This window comes from Elephas maximus, chromosome 12, assembly GCF_024166365.1.
Source record: "Elephas maximus indicus isolate mEleMax1 chromosome 12, mEleMax1 primary haplotype, whole genome shotgun sequence".
Lineage (NCBI taxonomy): Eukaryota > Metazoa > Chordata > Mammalia > Proboscidea > Elephantidae > Elephas > Elephas maximus.
Genome location: NC_064830.1, coordinates 43,201,121 through 43,221,785, shown reverse-complemented (window position 1 = coordinate 43,221,785; position 20,665 = coordinate 43,201,121). Strand labels below are relative to the sequence as shown.

General features: G+C 42.0%; 1 protein-coding gene and 1 long non-coding RNA gene across 16 annotated transcripts in view; one reads left to right on the top strand and one right to left on the bottom strand.

The window, feature by feature from the left end:
• LOC126086894 (uncharacterized) overlaps positions 1-1,871 on the bottom strand; it is a 53,618-nt gene extending 51,747 nt beyond the window's left edge. For both annotated transcript variants that reach the window (XR_007519621.1, XR_007519622.1), the window contains exon 1: positions 1,764-1,871. This is a non-coding gene — a long non-coding RNA (uncharacterized LOC126086894). The remainder of the gene's footprint in view (positions 1-1,763) is intronic.
• DTNB (dystrobrevin beta) overlaps positions 1-20,665 on the top strand; it is a 422,608-nt gene that overhangs the window by 377,186 nt on the left and 24,757 nt on the right. For 12 of the 14 annotated variants that reach the window (XM_049903708.1, XM_049903702.1, XM_049903705.1 and 9 more), the window contains one exon: positions 3,379-3,399. The exons of the other annotated variants lie outside the window; for them this stretch is intronic. In XM_049903708.1, the coding sequence (XP_049759665.1) occupies positions 3,379-3,399 (21 nt within the window). The remainder of the gene's footprint in view (positions 1-3,378; positions 3,400-20,665) is intronic. 14 annotated transcript variants of the gene reach the window in all.

The window sequence follows — 20,665 nt, the reverse complement described above, 5'->3', positions numbered from 1 at the left end:
TAATTTCAAAGGACGGTCCTACTTTCATTGATGTTTGTTCGGTCTGCTAGCATTTAATGCTCTCATAAAACAGCTGTAAGCAGTTAGTCAAATGGACAATCAAACCACATGGTCTGGGATATTCATAAATTAAAATGCATCATGCAGTAAATTTCCATCTCACAAGGAGTTCTTTCATTCAGCTGTTTCAGTAAAATATCGTGTACTTTATTTATCTGAAAACAACAATAATTTAAAGACACATGCTTATGAAGTGTCACATTGTTTATTAATTCATTCAGCAGAAGTCTTAAGGACACAGCAGGATAAAATTACCATATGTTTATTTAACAAAAAATATTGAGCTTCTAAGTGTCATGTTTATGTATTTGGCATATAATAGTGAATAAGACTCGATCCTTGTCATCAAGGAGTATCAAGGACCTTCCTACTGTTTTGGTTTGTTTTTTAATGCAGACTGACACTGAGGCACCTGTGTTTCTGCATCTTCCCCTCACATTTTTCTCCTCATCAGTGAGTCTCTAAATAACCGCTGCCTCAGACGTATTTCATCTAGATATGGTCATGTATTGGTTTTGGTGTTTCAGTTTCTAATTCACGTTCCCAATATTTTTCTACCTCATTTCCCATTTTTGCAGTATTGCTTTTGAAATACATTTACCAGATGAATTCTGCAGATTTGAATTTTAACCTCATTTGCAAAGGTTTGCCTAGTTAGAATGTACGTTTTTAAGATCACAGTGTCTATGCCATTACTTTAGCCACCTAACCAAACTCCTTCCATGTGGAAGAGTTTCACATGTTTTTAGGCAGCATAGGCAGTTCTAGATTTGCAAGTTATAATTAAGGTATTATTACCCCCTTTAAATCAAGTTGTGCCTGTACCTTGTCATCAGTCCATGTTTATTGACCCCAACTGACTAACTGATAACACAGAGGTTCCAAGACCTTATATATGATCTGTTTATTGTATTGACATAGCCTTAAAGGCTTTATATGAATAACTTTTGTGAGTTTAAATCATACAGCACCATCCCAATTATAGAACACCTTCCTCTCCCAATTCCCAGTGCACACAAGAGGCCTCTAATGCTCTAATGGTGTTCTGTCCACCATCCCCATCCTAGCCTGACACGCATGTCCACTACAGATTATCATGATTTCATGGCTTTGGACAGACAACATATAGCAGAGTCACCAATTGTGCAGACATGAAATACTGCTTTCTGAAACTCCCCTGCTTTGTGAACCAAAACAATCCTATCTCCAATACCAAACCTGGGATGAACAGCGAAAATGGGAAGGTGCCTTAGAAACAGTCCTAAGAAATTATATACCGGTCTTTTGCCCTCAGATGCTATTTCAGCCTGTCAGAATTGCTGCATTCCTCCCCCACCATTTCATCTCCATTTCAACACTGAGAGCCAGCAATAAGAACACATGTTTTGATTGTTACTAACTCTCCTGTGGCTGTTGGCCTTGCCTGTGAGTGGAAGAACAGTGCCCCACAGGGAAGTTAGCTGAGACGGGAGATCCGTCCCAGCACAGTACTCTAACCCGTTCTGATTCGACTCTGGCTAATGCCCAGGGCCCTCTGCCTGGGCTCCTGTGATCAGGTATCTAGCAGCTGGTTTTGATTGCGAAGAGCATCTTCCTGCTCTGAGCTGGAGTCTGCTCAAGAGAGTTCTTGGTGCCTATTTAATTTCTCACCCGGGACTCTCCCTTTCAGAAATAAAAATCATTTTCTCCAAGTTTTTACTCACCCTCTCCCTTTTGTAATTCCTTTGCTTTGCTGCAGTCGTTCTCATCATTGCACCCAGATCAGCAGACTGTGTGAAAGTAGAAGCACTTATCTATCCCTGAGACTTCCTAGACACATGAGCAGTAAAGATTGCCTGAGCGGATGGGTGCAATTTAAGTAGGGCCGTTGCAACCGTTTTTAGATCTGTGTATTTGGGGCAAAGAGCTGAGGCACCCTGACCACAGTTACCCATGATGAGGCACAGAAAGAGGAAGCAGAGAGACCCATTAAAAGACAGAGTAGCTCCAGAATGTTCATCTCATCATCCTGGTGCTTCTTTCTCCCATGCCCTGGCGGTACGTTGATTTGGCCAGTCAGCTGATGGTCAGCAAGTGCCCAGGTTAAGATTCTAGAAAGCAGAGACACATCTCATTTATCTTTATGGTTCCAGTGCCTTATACGTAAGAAGTACTAAATAAAGCTGTGGCGAATTAATGAAAAACTGAGGTGGAGAATTTTTTTTAAGATCTCTCAGGGCCCTGGAGCAGTTTCCAGTTTATCAGGGAAAGTGGACATGCATGTGCGTCCTTGAAAAAAAACAGCAAAGCATCCTGAAATCAAGTGGAGGGTGATGCAGTTCCAACACGTATAGTAGGGGGAGGCAACTAAGTCAGGGAAGACTGATCAATAGAATTGCAGGTTCAGAAGTTCTGAGAGCAGTGGTTCTCAAACTAGTCTGCGTCAGAATCACCTGGGAGGCTTGTTAAACACAGAGTGTGGGCCCAACCCCTAGAGTCTGGGGTGGGACCCAAAAATTTACATCTCTGACAAGTTTCCAATTGATATTTATGCTGCTGGTCTGTGTCTCACACTCTGAGACCCCTGGCCTAGAGAGGCATACCTGAAGAATGATTATTGGGATTTTGAATCACAATTGAGCTGCTTCTTTCAGTTTACCTTGAAAGGTTATACATTCTTGGTCAATTCAGGCTCTCTAGACCTGTTTTGGAAACCCTGGTGGCGTAGTGGTTAAGTGCTACCACTGCTAACCAAAGGGTCGGCAGTTCAAATCCACCAGGCGCTCCTTGGAAACTCTAATGGACAGTTCTCCTCTGTCCTATAGGGTCGCTATGAGTCGGAATCGACTCGACGGCACTGGGTTTGGTTTTTTTTGGAGGCCTGTTTTAGAAACCCTGGTGGCGTAGAGCTATGCATTCTAACCATAAGGTCACCAGTTCGAATCCACCAGGCACTCCTTGGAAACTCTATGGGGTAGTTTTACTCTGTCTTATACGGTCACTATGAGTCAGAATTGACTCAACGGCAGTGGGTTTGGTTTGGTTTTTGGTTAGGCCTCTTTTATCTATAAATGAGGAAGTTGGACTAGATAGTTTCTAAGGTTCCTTCCAACTCCAGAAGTTAACACTTAATTGGATGGGCGGATGCCTACCGTTTGCTTTGTCCTCCTCTTGCTCTTATGATGGTGGGGCCTTTGATCTCTGAACCACTGGGCATGGCCTGGTTTTCCCAATTCTTCTATCATTTCTGACAAATGTTTGTGATTATGGGCATTAATTTCTCTCCTTTCTCCCTTTGCCTTTTGTTTTGTTTTGTTTTGTTATCTTCAACACCTCTAGGAGGAAGAGCAAAAGCAGGCAGTAAGTGACCTTCAGAATTCTCTGATTGGCTCATTCTCCCTTTGCATGTCATCTTTTGCTCATGTAACTGTGATATATTTTTCCTCTCCTCCCTGCACCAGATCATCTCTGTAGACTTGGTTATGTGTAAAACCCTCAGCACTTCTCTCCGTGGGCGTTGTGAAATGGCTTAAAAGTGCAAGCCATGTTTACCTGGTAGACCATGTTTTTATTTGAAATCAGAGCTTGTTGATTTTTTAAGCACACATCTGTTGTGTTTTGCTCTGCATGATTACAATTGCATTTTCCTGTTCCTTCGTTCTCTGCTCCTTTGTGTCTAAAGTGACTTTCATTGCCTGAAACAACTTTGCGGGGTGGTGGGGGTGACCTCAAGTCTCAACAGTATGTCATGAATGTGTGCATGAAAATGAGTTGTTCTTTTGGTAACTTCAAATGTCCTGTAGTCTCGAATAGTCTTCTGGATGCTCCAGCTCGGCTGGTCTTCTTTAACAAGGTTACTAATGAAAACCCAGTGACTAATTATGCTGTAGCTGACTTCCTGTTCAGAGCCTGCTCCAGAGAGAGCTCTGGTTTTTCTGAGCTGCGTGGCCGTTGTATGGTGTTCAGGGATGGTTTATGTTTGTTTTCACTTTTCCTGATGGCCACTAAACCACACAAGAAAATCAAATGAAGGCCTGTACACAACAGTAACACCATATGTTTATATAACACAGTAAGGTTTTCAAAGCGTAGCTTTTTTTACATAAGTGAAAGCTGATTTTTAAGAGAGAAATATAAAGTGTTTAATTTAAGAAAAAATTTACCCATTAAAAAGAATTTATCCATATTTTAGATTGAGAATAACCCAGCCCATGCTATTGATTCGATTCCAAGTCGGAGCAACCCTGTAGGACGGAGTAGAAAGATTACAGCCTTGGAAACACTATGGGGTAGTTCTGCTCTGTCCTATAGGGTCATTATGAGTCAGAATCAACTCCACGGCATGCAACAACAACAACAATCTTTACGGAAGCAGACTGCCACGTCTTTCTCCCAAGGAGCAGAGGGGGGGTTTCAATAGCCAACCTTTCGATTAGCATCCAAGCCCTTAACCATGTGCCACTAGGGCTCCTAAAGGATTAGATTAAGAATACGGAATATAAAAATTATACTTCTTATCATTTCCAGTTAGGTGAGCAATGGAATGAAAATAAAGGGGAAAAAGAAAGAGATAGGTAGTAAGAGGAAGAGACAAGAAGGGGGTAAAGAAGAGACAGATTGTCAGAAGAAAGAGGGAAAAGAAGGTAGAGTATGGTATTAGGATAGGCTAACAACCTAGAAATCTCAGTGGTTTCAATGTAGCAGAAGTTTTGTTTTGTTTTGATTGGTTTGGGTTTTTTCCCCTCATTCGCACAAAGTCTGTTGCTTCGATCCTATGGCACGTCAGCATCAATAGGTAATTCAGATGGGCAAAGCTGAAGAACAGGGTGGAGAGTCCAGCCCTGCCATTAAACACTTCCACCAGGAAGCAACACACCCCATGTCATTGGCCAAAACACTAACTTCAAGGAGCAGGGATGTCCAGTCCTCCAGTTTGCTTTGAAGGAACAGAGAAGCAGATGCTGGCAGTGCCTACCACAAGTAGGAGGAAGAGTGAGATTATGTTGGAGGAAAAGGAAAGAGAACATCTACCTTTCTTTTTCCCATCTCCCACTCATTTCCCTTATAGTCTCATTCTCTTGCTATTTAATGTACTTCTTCTGCTGATCAAGGGCATCGCTTCACTTGTTGCTAACCACTTGTATTCCCCTCTTCATTCCTCTATACCCCAAACATGCACTTTACGTTAAAACCACATGCTGGGAACTTACTTGCAACGATCAGCCTAGACCAGCATCTCCTGAAGGAGTCCCTGGGTAGCGCAAATAGTTAAGCACTGGACTACTAACTGAAAGGTTGGTGGTTTGCGTCCACCCAAAGGCACCTTGGAAGACAGGCCTGACAATCTGCTTCCAAAAGGTCACAGCCTTGAAAACCCTATCAAGCATAGTTCTACTCTGACACACATGGAGTTGCTGAGAGCCAGAATCTGCTCAACGGAAACTGGTTTGGTTTGGTTTTGTGTGTGTGTGGTAGCATCTCCTGATGCCTCTCTGAATGTGCCAGCTCAGAGTGAAGCACATAGTAGGGACCACCCTGCACTTACCTGAGAACTCTTTTACAGTAGAGGGCAGACATTGTAGGTGTTTATCCTAATGATAAAAGCAGAGCTGCAAGTAGACCTTTCATTTGTTAAAGTTTTATGAATTACCATGTAATCCAAGAACCAGAAATCTGCCACTAGTCTTCTGCTATTTCTCAGGTCAACGTAAAGTGAGCGTTGAGCAGACAGGGGATTAAATAACAACACATTCATTTCAGAGACCTTTGATTCCATGTGAGATCATCATGCCCTTAAGGTTGGCAAAATGAGAAGCTAGACCCAGACTCTTCAGTCTGCCCCTGCTGAACCACCTATGTTAGATCTTGTGAATTCTCCAGGGCCAAAGTCCTGGACCACCCATAGCATGAATTGGTACAAGTTGCTTTTTCCTCAGCCCTCCTCACCATGGTATGAGGTAAGAGATGCTTCTCTGTTGATTTAGGTAGAAAATTCTTCTGTCCACTTCACAGGTTTACACTGGGCCCACCTAAGGCTCAGCTCTGAGGCTCAGATGTGGATTAAATGACTTTACATGGTTCAGCACCATCTTTAACAGGTACAGCTGAAAATTCTAAAGCTTTTAGAACTTACGGCTTCTACTTTAATCCGTATCATTACTCAGTAAGAGGCAAAAAGATATGAGTATTTAACACACAGTTAAGCTTGTAACCCTTGCTTCCTCCCAAGTTTTAGCTGGTATACTTTAATTTCTTCCCTTTCAAAATTTATTACCCTAAATGGGTAATAAAACAATTGTAAAAGCTTTTAGAATGAAGAATTTACCAGACATGCCTCCCAAAACAGGCTCTGTAAATCCATTACAAAGAACCGTTTCATATAGTCCACCTTCTTACTCCTTTCCCCGCTTAGGGATTAGTCTGGCCTATGGGGAACGTGAGGGAAATGGGTAATGACTGGCTTTAAAAGCTTCGGTGCTTTGGTTCTGCCTTCAGCGTCAGCCGCTTTTCCAGCGCTTTCAGTGGCATTAGTAGCTCAAATGAGAGTTCTTCTGTCTTACCTCTCTCTTTCCCTCCCACCTGCCCTTCTCTTTTCTCAGATCTGAGGGCTATAATTAAGGGCAGAACTGCCTGGCTGTTTCAGAGAAGGCTCCACTGAGTGACGGTTAACCCTGTGGTTTAACCCTGCAGTACAGGCTCAGGAATTTAGTTTTATCAGTTGAGTTAGGGTTAACCGGGCCCATGATAATCATCAGAGTGTATTTAAAGAGCCTCGTCTGCCTTGTTCACTGCTGTATCCCCAGCCTTTAGCTTAGTGCCTCCCACAAAGTAGATGCTCAATAAATATTTGTTGAATGAAAACAAGTATTAACCAGATTTATAAGATACTGACTTATAACCCAAACCCACTGCCGTCGAGTCGATTTCCAACTCATAGCAACCGTATAGGACAGAGTAGAACTGCCCCATAGAGTTTCCAGGAAGTGCCTGGTGGATTCGAACTGCCAACCTTTTGGTTGGCAGCCATAAAACTTAACCACTACACCACCAGGCTTTCCACTGACTTATAGACAGTATGAATTAATAAATGTAATTATTTTTAAGGGACATAACTGGCTCAAGTACCTATAGCAGAAATTTTGCTCTAATTTCTGTACAGTAGATAGTAGATCCATTCAGGAGACTAAATTATTACCCAGAAATGCCCTTGATAAATAAGGAATGAAAAAAATTAATTTCAGTGTTGCCAGAAGAATAGGAACACCAGACTAATATATTAGTATCAATAATTATTAGCTTTAATATTATTTCTGTCTAATGAGCAGATGCTGATTATAGCAAATAAAATTATCCTCTCTAATACAGATAACCTTTAAAATGCAGGATATCTGTAAGTTATATATATATCGTTTGAAGATATTTTAAGCATTATTCAATGGAAACCCAATGCCTGCAGCCAGAAATGTGATCATAGGATTCACTGGCATGTTACATACAGATGTACCCTAGGCTAGTAACAGGTCTCTGCTAGCAATAGTATTTATGACTCTTGGTGCACTTTAGCTATGGGCTGCTTCATACAATATCCCAAACAATATCCCAATCCTAGTCTGGAGGGATTTCAGATGCACAGATTCATTCTAGGAACATCTCAGGAACAAAGGAAAATCTTTGTCCATCGGCTCAGTATACCATAAAATTTTACTGCTGGATCCTTAACACCAAATAAGGGGGCTATCCAAGGCAAGAAGTTCAGTATTCATGGATGATCTGTTTCCTTGAACACTTTTCTGATCCCTCCTATTAGATCACCATTAGGCTTAAAGTCTGTACCTTTGGACAGTGATATATAAAGCTAGGAGACTCCCACAGGAGTGTCCTTGATCTGGATTAATAGTGGGTGATGGTCTGAAGAGTTATGGAGCTGGCACTCTGAAGTTGATGCAAGTGGAGGTGTCTTGGGCATTCCACCAGTAAGAGAACATAGCCAAACTTGGGACCTCTCTTTTTACTTCAGTCAGTTGGGATATCAAGTGGGATCTTGCCCCAGGCCCTTTCTGATTCCCAGGACCCAGACAAATAATGCACTACAACTATACCAGAGAAAGCTTGGTTTGGGCTGACTCCCAGAAGCCCCCACCTCTGACCACAGTTCTACCACGTATGCCTCAGAGGAAGGGCACTCAATATTTAGCTAGCCATCATTGACTCATGAGGGCTCTAGCAAACCTCATGAATACTGATTTTGTAAGTTTAAGAGAAAGCATTTCTCACCAAAAAAAAAAAAAGCCTATATAACAACAAATAAAGTAGAAACCTCCTTTCTGTCCATTAAAGAGATTGTTGATTAATCCCCTAATTTGAGCATCTCCCTCATGGGTCATTCCCTTCCTGGTTTGCTTAATTTTTGGACACAGTCTCATTGGGAAGTGATTCATATCCATGCACCTCTAAAATCTTCTGGGATCTCGGGTCCCTATATTCTTGGTCCCAGCATACTCTGAACAGAAGCCTGAGTCTACTTCTTGCCTAAAAGCAAAAGATTGTCTTTCATTTATTTATTCATCAGTGTTTTACTACATATATCCAAGGCAATGAACTTGGCCTTTTAGAGGATAAAAAGATAAATTCTGCAAAAATCCCACCCTCGAATAGTATGAAAGTTATTTCATGGTTGGAATTATGCTCTAAACATAGAAACGCAAGGCAGGTGAGTGGTGTCTGAGCCTTAGCTACCACTGCTGCCCTCCTAAGTGGACAGATGACACAGATGTGTTTTGGTAAACAGTGATCAGTGTGGTGTACTACATGGCTACCCACAACCTTCAGGCCTGGCTCCTGGTCCTATTATATATACACAGACAATCTGTCAGTGCCAGCTGCTCATACGTGTCCCGGTGAAAGTTCACAGAGCACCTTCATTCATCAGTCTTTTCACCTGGACTGTAGTTTTGTTTTATTTTTTATTTGATTTTTTCCAAAAAGGAAAGGTCACCACAATATTAAAAATAGGTGTTTGTATTTCACTCCCCCAGAACTCCTTGGAGTCCTACGAGGAATTTACGGTCTGAAGATAAAAGGGAAAATTAGTTTTTGGGACTATGCAGCACCCCAACATTTTTCATCATTCCTATCAGTGACAAGCTGAGAGATTTCTACACCTACTTCGTAATTTTCCTTCTGTACTACATTTCTGTCTTTTCCTCTTGCTGGCCAGAATGCATACAGCATGTGAAGATCATCCTCCATCATTTCCAGGGAAATTCTCTGCACAGCAAACTGGAGAAATTTTTCTACTGGAAGAATACTGAGTTCCTAGAACACTGTCACTCCCTAGAATGCTATAGTCTGAATCTCAGCAAACCATCAAGAGAAAGAATGAGTAAAATTTGACATCTAGGTTTTGCATCTGAGAACCTGGGGAAATGGTGGGCACCACTGACTGAAAAAGTGAAAATAGGGAGATGATCTGGACTAGGAGGGAACTTTCATCTAATTTTGGACATACCGAGTTACACAGGACAGCCAGGTCGTCAAACAAAAAGGCCTACTAGATGTTTGAGGAAATGCAACTAGAATTTCAACAGGAAAACAGGGCTAACAATGTAGACTTGGAAGTGCACAACATAGAATTAGGGTTGAAGCCATGAACCTGAGCCTTAGGGAAAATCCATTAGAGAAAAAGAAGAAAGAAGAGGCAGTGAGAGGATATAGCAGGAATAGAACTGTGGTTCTCATGGCAGAACAGAAAGTTTCAAGAAGGAGAAAGTTAACAAGACGAGGAAGCCGTTGGATTTGATAATAAGGAAGGTACCAGCAACCTTGGAAAGAATAATTTCAGTAGAATAGTAGAGTGTAGACAGCTCTGAAATACGGATTTTGTTTTGTCCAACCTCCTCTCCTCTCCCTTCTTTCCTGTTAAATAATCTCATCTCACTGAAGGAAGGACTTAAATCTGCCTTACTGAATTATACTTTTAGTGGATTGCTCTTCTGATTAATAGAGCCTTGTTGGAAAAATCTTTTTTTTCCATCTAACATGTAACATAACCTTTAAGAACTTCAGTTTCCTCATCTATAAACTTCCAACTCCACGGTTCTTTGATCGTTTCGTCATAGACACCAGTTGGTATTGAGGAAAGGCTATAAACCAAAGAAGAGTCTACAGAAATCCCATCAAGTGACTTTGAAATCCTGTGGCCCTCAATTCATTGCCTGGGCCTTTTTTCAATAACCAACTCCTTCCCCGAGACCTTTTTCATGCCAACCTCCTACCTTCCCCTCTTCTAGACAAAAGAAAACAGCGATATTAGCTGCTTCCACAATACCCCTCTCATTTGGCTTATCTCTGTGGTTCTTGGCCATGCCTCCAATAGAACAGAATTCCCTAGCACTGTCATTCAGTATCTCTGCTAGGCATCACCCCATCATCTTTTCTTGGCATAGGATTGTACCCAAGACCCTTCATTTTGAGAGCATCTGTAGGCATTTCCTCAAATCATGGTACTGAACAGTCTCTAGCTCAACCTCAGGCTGGTTCTGATGTTCCATGCAAGATAGGGAGATTCTAACCTAACATGAGGCTATTGGTGGCCTGCCCTTATTTCCCCAGTAGCTCCACCGTGAAGAGAAGCCCTGAGCAGGTGATCCTCTGTAGAATCTCATGCCTGAGTCACCCTGAGCCAGGGTTTCTCAGCCTCACCAGTATTGACGTTTTGGCCAAATAGTTCTTTTTTGTGTGGGATTGACCTATGCATCCTTGACCTCTGCCCATTAAGTTCCAGTGGTATCTCTGACCTCCAGATTCCCTGGCAGGTAAAATTGTCCAGTTAAGAAACACTGTCCTGAACCCAGAGAACCTTTCTCCATGATACCAGTCTTAGCTCCCAAGGCATTCTCAGAATCCCTCATTCTGAGGTTTGCATATGGGATAGATGGTAAAAGATTTCATCCCAGGTATACCACAAGCTTCAGATGCCACATGTCCAGTCTGCTACCCCCACAAATCACTCCTCTGCTCGTATTTCCTGTTTCTGTGAATGTTATTGCCAGCACTTCCTCTACTCACATTAAAGATCTTAGAGCCTTCTTTTGCACTTCTATCTCAGTTGCCAAAGTTCAGTCAATTCTTTCTCTAGAAGGTTGCATGTGTCTCTCTTCTGCTTTCTATTCCTGTCACCATTCTTCATTCCACCTCCATGTCACCTGGCCTGTTGGAAGAAACTCTGGTGGCACAGTGGCTAAGTACTGTGGCTGCTAACCAAAAGGTCAGCTGTTCAAATCCACCAGCCGCTCCTTGGAAACTCTCTGGGGCAGCTCTGCTCTGTCCTATAGAGTTACTATGAGTCGGAATCGACTCGTCAAAGCAGTGGGTTTGGTTTTTGGTTTTTGGTCTGTTGCAAAAGCTTCCCTATGGGCCTGTGTCTGCAGTCTCTTGGTTCAGTCCCCTCTTTCGCATCGCCCCAGAGGAAGATTCCTCAGAGCAGGTCAGACCAACCACAGTACTCCTCCCCCACAGAAACCTTCACTAGCTTCCTCCTGTCCTTGCCTATAGCAGGGCTCAGCAAACGTTTTCCTAAAGGGTCAGGTAGTAAACACTTTAGGTTTTGTGGGCCAAGAAGCAAAAATTGAAGATATATTTTTTTTGTTGTTATTATGTAGGTACTTAAATAACCATTTTAAAAATGTAAAAACCATTGTTAGCTCATAGACCGTAAAAAATCAGGTAGCAGACTGGATTTGGCCAACAGGTTAGCTGATCTGTGGCCTGGTTAATAAACTCAGTGACCATTGAAGGCCCTGGCTGATTGTAGTTCACACTACTCTTTTCCTACCACGTATCTTCCATGCTCCCTATGCACTAGCCGCACCATGTCACTTCTTATCCCCCAGAATGCAGCCTCCTCCCTCATGCCCAGGTGCTTTTTCGCACCTGGATTGTCTTTCCCAAGCCTTCTCGCTAGAAATTACACACCTCTTCTATGAACCCTTACCCTGCCCATTAAAGTCAGAGTGAAACTCTCTCACTTTCTTGCTTCTGCTACTTTGTACCTCTGCTATGGCACCTACTTTATTCTCTTTTACATACTAGTTACATACCCTCAGGAGACTGTAAGCCTGCCAAGAGTGGAGATATTGCCTCATCCGTGTGTCGCCCCAGCACCTTACAAAGTAGAGTAATAACAGCTAACCTGTTGAACCAGGTGCATGAAGCATTTTATGTTCACCCTCACCAACCTGCGAGGTAGATTTTATTATCCCTATTTTACATATGAAGAATCCGAGGTGCAGAGAGGTTAAGTAAGTTACTCAAGATCACACGACTAATAAATGGCAGAGCTGGAGCCTAAACTAGGTCCATTTCACTGCCAAGTCTGGACTCTAATACCTCATTATATTTAACAGGGACTCAACAAGGAGTGGAACATTGTTGAATAAGGGTGCCATACCTTACCACACAGTTTTGCTTACTCTAACCGGTAGCCCTCGAGTCAATTCCAACTCATAGTGACCCTATACGACACAGTAGAGCTGTTTCATAGGGTTTCCAAGGAGTGGCTGTTGGATTCGAACTGCCAAACTTTTGGTTCGCAACCAAACTCTTAACCACTGTACCACGCTTAAATTTGACTTACTGACTTGGAATTTTGAAGCATCACTGATAGGTTCCTGCTACCTGCCAGTGACTGATGTAGCTATCTGAATAAGGACCACACCCTCCTGACACCTATCCTAGTTTTTTTTTTTCTAATATGTAGCCCGAGTGTTTGGTATTCCCTTTATAGGGATTTTTCCCTTAGTGAGGTCCCTGATCATTTTGCTAAGAACTGGAAATCCTTCAGTGAAGACTCATGGGATACCATTTTCAAACAGAGCTGGACAAACTAGGAGAAACAAACAGAAAGAGGGTAATTCTAGTCTTGGAATTTATGAGCTTCTCTATCTAATATAAAGTTTAAATTTCAACTTTCTTTTGATCTGTGGGTTTACGATGAGTTTTAATAGGTTGTTCTTTGTCCCAGGAATTTAATATGCCTTCCTCCTTCCGCTAAGAAAGATAACTAGACACCTTGCCTGCCCCCACCCCTCCCCCTTAAGCCTTGTGGTAAGCTTTGTCTTGAATATAATTTAGTTTTACTTGACTAGGGACAGAATCCTGAAGATTGAGAACCATAACCTTTCACATGTTGCCAACACTGTGATCACAAAACATCCAGCAGTTCTAGCATAGCTGTTTCCTGTCCACAACCGTTCGCTCCACAAGCCACCACAGTGAGTGACAGGTTACGTGTGAGTGCTGAGTTTTCTGAAGTGATGTGGGAGCAAACAGGTGTCAGCCCTCTGTGGAGGGACCTCATATCAGACTTTTTGGTGGCCTCATTCCACCAACAGACACACGCAATAAATGTGTATTAACAGTGGCAAGAGAAGAAAGATGTCATAGGCTCTTCAGCCCCTCCGTTGGGTATTTGGAAACCAAGTTTATCTTTAAAAATGCTACACTTCTAAGATTGCAGGTGGGCACCTTTGCTAAGATAAGAGCATCTCCAGGCTTATTCTCTTACCTGTGTCTGCTTCACCCCAGAGGGAACCGCTGCCTGCTGCTCTGCTCCCTGTCATTGCTTGTCTTTCTCATCTCCACCCCTTTGTGCACTGTTTCCTCATTACCATCCCCGGTCCTAACTCCCAGCAGTCTTAACTCTTGTCATGTTAGGAGAGTATTTTCCAGTCTTGCAACATGGCAGACAATGCAGCATCAGACAGCCCTGTCCTCTCTCTCTCTCTCTTTCTCTCTGTTTTTGCTTCCACATTTTCTAGGCAGCTGCATTTTCCTAGCAGAGTCACTGTCAGCCCCAGCTGAAAATAGTGTGTGGGGGGTTTTTTGCTTTGTTTTGTTTTACCTTTTCTTGAAGGAAAAAAAATGTACAAAGTGCATCCTTTATACATCCCACTTCTCTACACATTCACTGTTGCCTAAGTTTCAGACTTGCAGCTCCTTTCTCCTGGTGTTGCTTTTTTTTCTGTTGTTCTGAGAGGGCCTCTGAAAATCGGCGGCAAAGAGACCAGTTTGTTTAAATTAAATACACTGCATCAAAATGAAGGTAATTGTCCACACAGGCCATCTGCTACCTGGCAGGTGTCCATGAGTCAGAGAGAAATGGAGACTGAAGTGTCTTTCATCCTGTTGCCATCACAACAGCTTAACTCAGGGTTTTGGTTGGGTGTGTATGTGCGGACGGCAATGCAGTTATTAATGCTCCATAGAGGATATTAACCCTCAAAATCAGGCTTTTCACCACAAGCCTCTCTGGTCTTGATTACCTGACTGTAATATGTACCCAGGAGATAAAACGGTCATACCTGTTCAACGAGGAAAAACAGGAGAAGGAAATCATATTTATGGAGCCCTACTGTGTCCTATGGGGTCGCTATGAGTCGGAATCGACTCGACAGCAATGGGTAGGGTTTACTATGTGCCAAGCGCCATGCTGGGAATACCTAAACATGGCCAAGAACAGCACAGACAGAGTCATTTTCCTACTGAAGATGGTGCCTTTCTTCCTGTGCAGCGGGCCTTCTGGCTGGTTCTCTCGGCCCCAGCATGTAAGTCCCCATCCCTGTAATTACTCAGATGCAAGGCTTGGGGAAGGAGCACAGTGTCCTCAGGCCACCTTCACTGGCACTCTCTGTTGGCTGTCCTATAGAAAGTCATGATTAGCTTCAGTAGTGAGAGGTCTTGACCTATCTACGTTCCTTCAGGCCCCAGAATCACTGTGTTGTGATCCCAACCTGCTTCTCCTAGAACTTTGTGCAGTGATCCCAATGGGCTTGGGTTTCTCCCAGTGGTTCGAGGTAATTAGAAGACCCAGGTAACAGTCTTAGCCTTTCTGCTGATTTGTTTGTGACCCTGTGACCTCTCTAGGCCTCAGTCTTCTCAAGTGTAAAATAAATGTTGGACTAAAACAGAGGCTATTTTCCTGGGTCATGAACCTTCTGAAATGATAAGCATAATTTCTGGGCACTTTTATTAGAAAATGATATATAGCTTTCTCGGGTTTTTAGAGTACTTACTGACTTAAAAAACGTGAAGAGCCAGCAGAAGAGAGAGCTTCCCAGAATGTAATGTTTTCCTAGCTCTGTGTTTCCAACCACAAGAGACCTCTTTAACCTGAGTTACAAGGCATTCAGACTCACAAATGGCCTGTGCTGTATTCAAGCCTCTGTTATAGGTTGTATTACAACAAGATTCCACTGTTGTTGTATCAAGAAATCTTAAAGCGCTGAGGAACATGTTGCAAAGTTTCTATTGCTTCCCCAGGCTAGTTGCCCCTCAGCTGGCAGCTGAAACCTAGAGGCATAAGACTGTGTTATACTCCCATTGTGCACCTTATCCCCATCGCCTTGGAGTCACCTGACTAGTTCCTCCATATTTCCAGATTTTTCTTTGGTTCTCAGGGCCCCCATAATCTCCAGGTCCCAGACATGATGCCCCCTCCCAGCCTCCTACATAATGCCCCTTGCTCTAGATTGTTTTGCACTGAGTAGAGTATCCATGGGGAGAGTGTGCTCTCTGAGCGTAAAACCCACCTGTGCTTTTGAGATAGGGTGCAGTGGCAGATCGCAGCGCTCTAGCTTGATTTTCAGTGTGTCCTTCTGGCCCAGGCCTATGAAGTGGGCAGGGGATGAACAAACCCTCCCTAGGTTCATAGACGTTGATACCATCGGCATGCCAGGAGTGTTGCTGTGCTCTGCAAGCACTGTCTTGTACAGTACGTGCTGTGTACATTCCAGTCTGTAATTCTTTAATCAGAAGGACCTTATTTCACAATCTGTCTTTCTTGAGACAGTTCCATCCTCTGCATAATAGCCTCCTCCCTGTACCTCCTCAGTGGGCTTCATTTGCATAACACCAAAGTGGGCAGCATCTCTGGCATCAGAGATGCTTATGAGAAAGGTATGTTAGAAGTAGAACATGCCATGTGGTAACCCTCAGATAGCTGAGAATGCTCAGAGGCACATCCTTCACTAAAGAGTGGTCATAACTGAAACAAAGCCATCATTACCTAGCATTTCTGAGATGAAGTAACTTAGCTAAGATCATAAAAAAAAAAAAAAGATCATAGGATCACACAATTTCACATCTGAAAAACCCCTCAGGGGTCATCTAGTTGAATTCCATCAGTTTACAAATGAGAAAACTGAGCCCTAGAAAATGTAAGATGCACGTGCTGCACAAGCCAAGTAAGTACTTGGATCCCCTGACTTCTGATTCCATGTCCTCCCCATCCAACCACACTGCCTCTTTAAATGTTCACTCAGAGGGGTGGTGAGAAGAGCTAAGACTACATGTCAGAGCCTACAACTGACTTCCCTTCTTCTTCTGAGCTGTTGAAATCACACCAGAGAAATGCCTGTAGGTCCTTTGCTGGCGAAGTAAAGAGGTTGAACGTCAGGATGGGTTAATGTACTCAGGGCCCTAGGCACATTCTAGATTTAGGAATATTTTTTCTTTTTTTCACTTGTGCTTTAAAAACCAAGTCAGTCTCTCATGCAAAAACTTATATATACCTTGCTATCTCTTCCTCTGATGAGACAGCACACTCATTCCCTCCACTCTGTATTTTTGTGTCCATTCGAGCAGTGCAGGGGAGGTCAGCACAACTGAACTAAACCGAAAGCAAAGAAGTTTCCTGTATAAACTGAACGCATCGAAGGCCAACGTAGCAGGGGCTGGCTTTTGAGGACCATGGTTTCAGGGGACATCTAAGTCAATTGGCATAATAAAATCTATTAAGAAAACGTTCTGCATCCCACTTTGGAGAGTGGCATCTGGGGTCTTAAACACTAGCAAGCGGCCATTTAAGATGCGTCAGTTGGTCTCAACCTACCTGGAGCAATGGAGAATAAAGAACACCAAAGACACAAGGTAATTATGAGCCCAAGAGACAGAAAGGGACACAGAAACCAGATACTACATCAGCCTGAGACCAGAAGAACTAGATGGTGCCCGGCTACAACCAATGACTGCCCTGACAGGGAACAAAACAGAGAACCCCTGAGGAAGCAGGAGAACAGTGGAATGCAAACCCCAAATTCTCATAAAAAGACCAGAATTAATGGTCTGACTGAGACTAGAAGGACCCTGGTGGTCATGGTCCCCAGACCTTCCGTTAGCCCAATAAAGGAACCATTCCTAAAGCCAACTCTTCAGACAGGAACTGGACTGGACTATGACATAGAAAATGATACTGGTGAGGAGTGAGCTTCTTGGCTCAAGTAGACACATGAGACTATGTGGGTAGCTCCTGTCTAGGGAAGAGATGAAAGGACAGAGGGGGTCAGAAGCTGCCCGAACGGACACAAAAATAGAGAGTAGAGGGAAAGAGTGTGCTATCTAATGGCTAATGATCGTGAGCATTTCCTCATGTATCTGTTAACTGCCTGAACGTCTTCTTCAGTAAAGTGCCTGTTCATATCCTTTGCCCATTTTTTAATTGGGTTATTCGTCTTTTTATAGCAAGTTTTTGCAGTATCATGTAGATTTTAGAGATCAGATACTGATCAGAAATGTCATAGCTAAAAACTTTTTCCTAGTCCATAGGTAATTTTTTTACTCTTTTAGTGAAGTCTTTGGATGAGCATAGGTGTTTGATTTTTAGGAGCTCCCAGTTATCTAGCTTCTTTTCTACATTGTTAGTAATGTTTTGTATACTGTCTATGCCTTGTATTAGGGCTCCTAGCATTGTCCCTATTTTTTCTTCCACGATCTTTATCGTTTTAGATTTTATATTTAGGTCTTTGATCCATTTTGAGTTAGTTTTTGTGCATGGTGTGAGGTAGGGGTCATGTTTCATTTTTTTGCAAATGGATATCCAGTTATGCCAGCACCATTTGTTAGAGAGACTGCCTTTTCCCCATTTAACTGACTTTGGGCCTTTGTCAAATATCAGCTGTTCATATGTGGATTGGATTTCTGTCTGGATTCTCAATTCTGTTCCACTGGTCTATGTATCTGTTTTTGTACCAGTACCAGGCTATTTTGACTACTGTGGCAGTATAATAGCGTCTAAAATCAGGTAGAGTGAGGCCTCCCACTTTGTTCTTCTTTTTCAGTAATGCTTTACTTATCTGGGGCTTCTTTCCCTTCCATATGAAGTCGGTGACTTGTTTCTCCATCTCATTAAAAAATTGCATTGTATCTGTAGATGGCTTTTGGTAGAATAGACATTTTTACAATGCTAAGTCTTCCTGTCCATGAGCAAGGTCTGTTTTTCCACTTATGTAGGTCTCTTTTGGTTTATTGGAGTAGTATCTTGTAGTTTTCTTTCTATAGGTCTTTTACGTCTCTGGTAAGATTTATTCCTAAGTATTTTATCTTCTTGGGGGCTACTGTAAATGGTATTAATTTGGTGATTTCCTCTTCAATGTTTTCTTTGTTGGTGTAGAGGAATCCAACTGATTTTTGTGTGTTTATTTTGTATCCCGATACTCTGCTGAACTCTTCCATTAGTTTCAGTAGTTTTCTGGAGGATTCTTTAGGGTTTTCTGTGTATAGTATCATGTCATCTGCAATAGAGATACTTCTACTTCTTCCTTGCCAATCTGGATGTCTTTATTTCTTTATCTAGCCTAATTGCTCTGGCTAGGACCTCCAGCACAATGTAGATAAGAGTGGTGATAAAGGGCATCCTTGTCTGGTTCCCAGTCTCAAGGGGAATGCTTTCAGACTCTCTCCATTTAGGATGATGTTGGCTGTTGGCTTTGTATAAATGCTCTTTATTATGTTGAGGAATTTTCCTTCTATTCCTGTTTTGCTGAGAGTTTTTATCTCGAATGGGTGTTGAACTTTGTCAAATGCCTTTTTTGGATCATTTGATAAGATCATGTGGTTTCTTGTCTCTTGTTTTATTTATATGATGGATTACATTAATTGTTTTTCTAATGTTGAACCATCCCTGCATACCTGGTATGAATCCCACTTGGTCACGGTGAATTATTTTTTTGAAATGTTGTTGAATTCTATTGGCTAGAATTTTGTTGAGGATTTTTTATATCTAAGTTCATGAGGAATATAGGTCTGTTTTTTTTTTTTTTTTTGCGGTGTCCTTACCTGATTTTGGTATCAGGGATATGCTGGCTTCATAGAATGAGTTTGGGAGTATTGCATCCTTTTCTATGCTCTGAAATACCTTTGGTAGTAGTGGTATTAACTCTTCTCTGAAAGTTTGGTAGAATTCTGCAGTGAAGCCATCCAGGTCAGGGCTTTTTCTCTTGGAAGTTTTTTGATTACCTTTTCAATCTTTTCTTTTGTTATGGGTTTATTTAGTTGTTCTACCTCTGTGTTAGTTTAGGTAGGTAGTGTGTTTCTCGAAATTCATCCATTTCTTCTAGGTTTTCAAATTCGTTAGAGTACAGTTTTTCCTAGTAATCTGATACGATTCTTTTAATTTTAGCTGCGTCTGTTGTAATATTGCCCATCTCATTTCTTATTTGGGTTATTTGCTTGCTCTCCTGTTTTTCTTTTGTCAGTTTGGCCAATTTTGTTAATTTTTTCAAAGAACCAGATTTTGGACTTGTTAATTCTCAATTGTTTTTCTGTTTTCTATTTCATTTAATTCTGCTCTAATTTTTATTACTTGCTTTCTTCTGGTGCTTGAGGGTTTCTTTTGTTGCTCTCTGTTTGTTCAAGTTGTAGGGAAATTCTTTGATTTTGGCCCTTTTGTCTTTTTGTATGTGTGCATTTCTTGATAAAAATTGACTTCTGAGCACTGCTTTCGCTGTATCCCAGAGGCTCTGATAGGAAATGTTTTCATTCCCATTGGATTCTGTGAATTTCTTTATTCCATCCTTGATGTCTTGTATAACCCAGTCATTTTTGAGCAGGCTATTGTTCAGTTTCCAAGTGTTTGATGTCTTTTCCCTGCTTTTTCTGTTATTGATTTCTACTTTTATGGCCTTATGGTCGAAGATGCTTTGTAATATTTCAGTGTTTTGGTCTGCTAAGGCTTGATTTATGACCTAATATGTGGACTATTCTAGAGAATGTCCTGTGTGCACTAGGAAAGAAAGTATACTTGGCTGCTGTTGGGTGGAGTGTTCTGTGTATGTCTATGAGGTCAAGTTGGTTGATGGTGGCATTAAGATCTTCCGTGTCTTTATTGAGCTTCCTTCTGGATGTCCTGTCCTTCACCAAAAGTGGTGTGTTGAAGTCTCCTACTATAATTGTGGCGCCGTCTATCTCACTTTTCAATGCTGATAGAGTTTGTTTCATGTATCTTGCAGCCCTGTCATTGGGTGCATAAACATTTAATATGGTTATATCCTCCTGGTATGTTGTCCCTTTAATCATTATATAGTGTCCTTCCTTCTCCTTTGTGGTCGATTTAACTTTGTCTATTTTGTCAGAAATTAATATTGCCACTCCTGCTCTTTTTTGATTGTGTGGCTTGGTATATTTTTTCACATCCTTTGAGTTTTAGTTTGTTTGTGTCTCTAAGTCTAAGGTGTGTCTCTTATAGGCAGCATATAGACAGATGGTGTTTTTTATCTATTCTGCCACTCTCTGTCTCTTTATTGATGCATTTAGTCCATTTACATTCCAGGTAATTATGGATAAGAAATTTTTT